The sequence below is a fragment of the Suricata suricatta genome, chromosome 12 (genome assembly GCF_006229205.1).
Source record: "Suricata suricatta isolate VVHF042 chromosome 12, meerkat_22Aug2017_6uvM2_HiC, whole genome shotgun sequence".
In the NCBI taxonomy this organism is placed as follows: domain Eukaryota; kingdom Metazoa; phylum Chordata; class Mammalia; order Carnivora; family Herpestidae; genus Suricata; species Suricata suricatta.
Genome location: NC_043711.1, coordinates 1,346,270 through 1,349,164, shown reverse-complemented (window position 1 = coordinate 1,349,164; position 2,895 = coordinate 1,346,270). Strand labels below are relative to the sequence as shown.

Here is a 2,895-nt window from a genome sequence, read left to right as displayed (position 1 = left end):
GCGGCTGCGCCGCGCGCTGCTGCTCCTGCACCTGGCCGAGCGGGCGGCGGGCGGGGAGGCGCCCGGCCTGGAGGACTGGCTGCACTGCGAGTACCTGGCCGAGGCCACCGAGGCCTCGCTGGGCCAGGCGCTGGCACTGCTGTGGGACTGACGCCTCCCAAGGATCGCGTGCGTGTCTGTTCCGGGGCGTGCGGCAGGCACCCTGACCATGAGGGCCAGGGCGTGGTGCGCGAATGTGGGCGCCTCCTCCCCACGCTGGAGACCTGGGCCCAAGTCGTCCCCAGGAAGGCGGGGGGCTCACACCAGCGCCTCCTGAGGCTTCCTGATCCGGGGATGCCCCAGCCCTCCTCCAGGTGCGGACACTCCCTGTCAACCGTCTCTGCGAGACTGTGGGACCCCTCTGCCCACCTTCCAGCAGAGGTGAGGATGCCCCTCTAGTGCTGGAGTCTGATGGCCGCTGTCCTCCCGACGCCGTAGCAGAGGCATCTCTGGCCCTGGAGCACCCACTTGTGCTGAGGACGTGAGTTTGAACGTCCTTGTCCAGAACGGCTTGGGGTCTCCAGGGGGAGGGAAAGCCCCCCAGAGCCTGAGACACCAGCCCATCCGGTAGAGCCCACCGCAGCAGAGTCTGAACTCACCCGCCCCAACGCCCCCCCACCCCACTCTGCACCCCGGAGGCCCTCGCCGGCGCACCGGGAAGTGAACTTCTCATCCAGCCGCCAAGCCTCTCCCTGGGCTGTTCCCTCTGCCAGACCGTCCAAGTCTCGCCTCCTCCAGACAAATAAAGTTGCCCTTCCTGGCCCACTCTCACCCCTCACTCTGCGCCCTGCGCCCTCCTCCCGAAGCACCTGTTGCCACCTGGAAGTATTTATGTCATCACAGCACCTGATCACTTCACCCACCAGGCCTCAGCACACAAGTAGGTGTTCAGTTAATAGCATAGGATGATGCAATAAGCTGGCCGGGAAGACTCAGCAGGGAACCTAAGGAAGAGAAGGTATCCGTTCACACCTCTGAAAAATGGACACAGAAGCCCCGAGGGGCCCCTCTGCCCTTGCCTGGGGCCTCCAGTCATGCCCTCACTTTCCTTGCCCCGTCATGCCTAACCCCCAGGTATGGTCAGGGTTCTCTCCTGCTCAAACATCTCCCATGGCTCCCTAGTACCCGCAGAACAGAGTGGGGCCCCTCCAAACGTTCTGCAAGCTCTTAGGCCACAACCCCTCCAGCCACATTGGAGCTTTCTGGCCCCCAGATCTTGCCCGAGTTGTCTCTTCCCCTGCCTCGCTCTGCCCTCCATGCCTGTGCTTCAGACTCCTCCTCCTTCAGCACCGGACTTGAGCCCCTGGTCTCGCACTCCCCACACTGGTGTTGTCAAGCTCTGTCCCTTCACGCCTCGGAAGACAAGCTCCATCTTCAGATAGCTGAGCACCCTCCTCACCCCCGAGACCCTCCAGGCCCTCCAAGTACCTTCCCTGCCTCGTAAAAGATGCCCTCCTTTTCCAGCTTCTCTCCCAGCAAAGGCCTGGATGGGACTCCCTGGGCCATGCGCCTCCCAGATGCAGCCAGCAGGTGGCACCGCAGCCCCGCCATCTAAGGTCTCAGGGCCGGCTGCCAGGCCCCTCCGCTTCGCACCTGCCAGGACCCCACGGGGAGGGCTCCTGCCGAACAGCAAGCAGTACTGGCGCACCCGGGGTCCACACTGGTGCTGACGTGGGGCCACATCGGACACTCCCCCACACCTCAGCCCGGAAAGTCCCTGGGGGCCAGCCCGGGAGCCCTGGCCACACCCCGAGCCACCAAAGCCCATAAAACAGCCTCAGGCAGAGAGGCGGCTTCGGGCCAGGACATCCCAGCCAAGGGCAGGGGCCAGGGGAGCAGTGGGCCCAGGGTCAGGGCGGACACAGGCTGCTGGGAAGGACGGGGCGCGTGGGGCTCAGGGACGGCCGGAGCGGGGCCCACAGGAACCCGGCCATGGCGGGATCGCAGCATCGGAACCCGCCCCCCCCAAGGGTCCCTCAGCTCAGGACACGCATGCGGCTGCCCCAAGCCCCAGGGGGCGGGGACAGTGGCCGGCTGAACACCACGAGCGACACGGACTTGCAGGATCATCACTTTTATTCAGATTTTCGAGAGCACTGGAGGGCAGCTAACACCGATCTTCTCAAGAGAAGAGACCTAAGATTTTCAAAAGCCGTCAAATAAACTCCTTCTCCAAGTACAGGGACAACTGGAATCATCTTAAACCAGCGATAAAAAAGTAAAATATAAACTTTTATTTAGAATTAAAGCAAATACTTCAGTATCACAAACACAATATTAAACTTCAAGAAATATACCGCTAATTTGGAGTGAGCATTTATTTGCACAATTACAACATGCGGACACACCAGCAGAGGCGAGCGGGCCTGCGCCCCGGCGAAGCCGCCGGTCATGCCGGCCGCACGAAGCGGGACAGGCGAAGGGACCGCGACAAGGGCTCAGCGGCGAAGCGCGAGGGCCGCGGGCGCGCTGCCACTACTCCTCCTCCCCCGAAGACTCTCTCTCAAACGTGTAGGCCATGAAGCAAGCGTCGGGTCTCTTGGGGACAAGGGGATGCCCCGGTCTCACAATCTCAAAGCCCAAAAAGCTGAAGGTCCGGAGCAAGGCGGCTGCGGAGGAGACGCGGTCAGAGCCGCAGCCCTGGGCACGTGCCCCGGGGGGCGACACCCACTCCCCTCAGCCCTGCAGCAGCCACTGCCCCAGGGAAGACCCCCACCTCTGTCATCGCGGTTCTTGTGGAAGCAAATGAAGACGTGGTCGGCGTGGAGCTGCTCCTCCGCGAACTCGAGAAGAACTGCGAAGCTGAAGGGCCCTCGTGAGCCCCTCGCCCCGCGGGCCCAGGGCCGCCCGCCCCGC

General features: G+C 63.3%; 1 protein-coding gene across 1 annotated transcript in view; it reads left to right on the top strand.

Moving 5' to 3' along the window:
* PEAK3 (PEAK family member 3) overlaps positions 1 to 2,895 on the top strand; it is an 8,255-nt gene that overhangs the window by 3,202 nt on the left and 2,158 nt on the right. The window contains exons 5-8 of the mRNA XM_029916402.1: positions 41 to 141; positions 198 to 353; positions 416 to 520; positions 2,720 to 2,854. Of these exons, the coding sequence (XP_029772262.1) occupies positions 41 to 141; positions 198 to 353; positions 416 to 520; positions 2,720 to 2,854 (497 nt within the window). The remainder of the gene's footprint in view (positions 1 to 40; positions 142 to 197; positions 354 to 415; positions 521 to 2,719; positions 2,855 to 2,895) is intronic.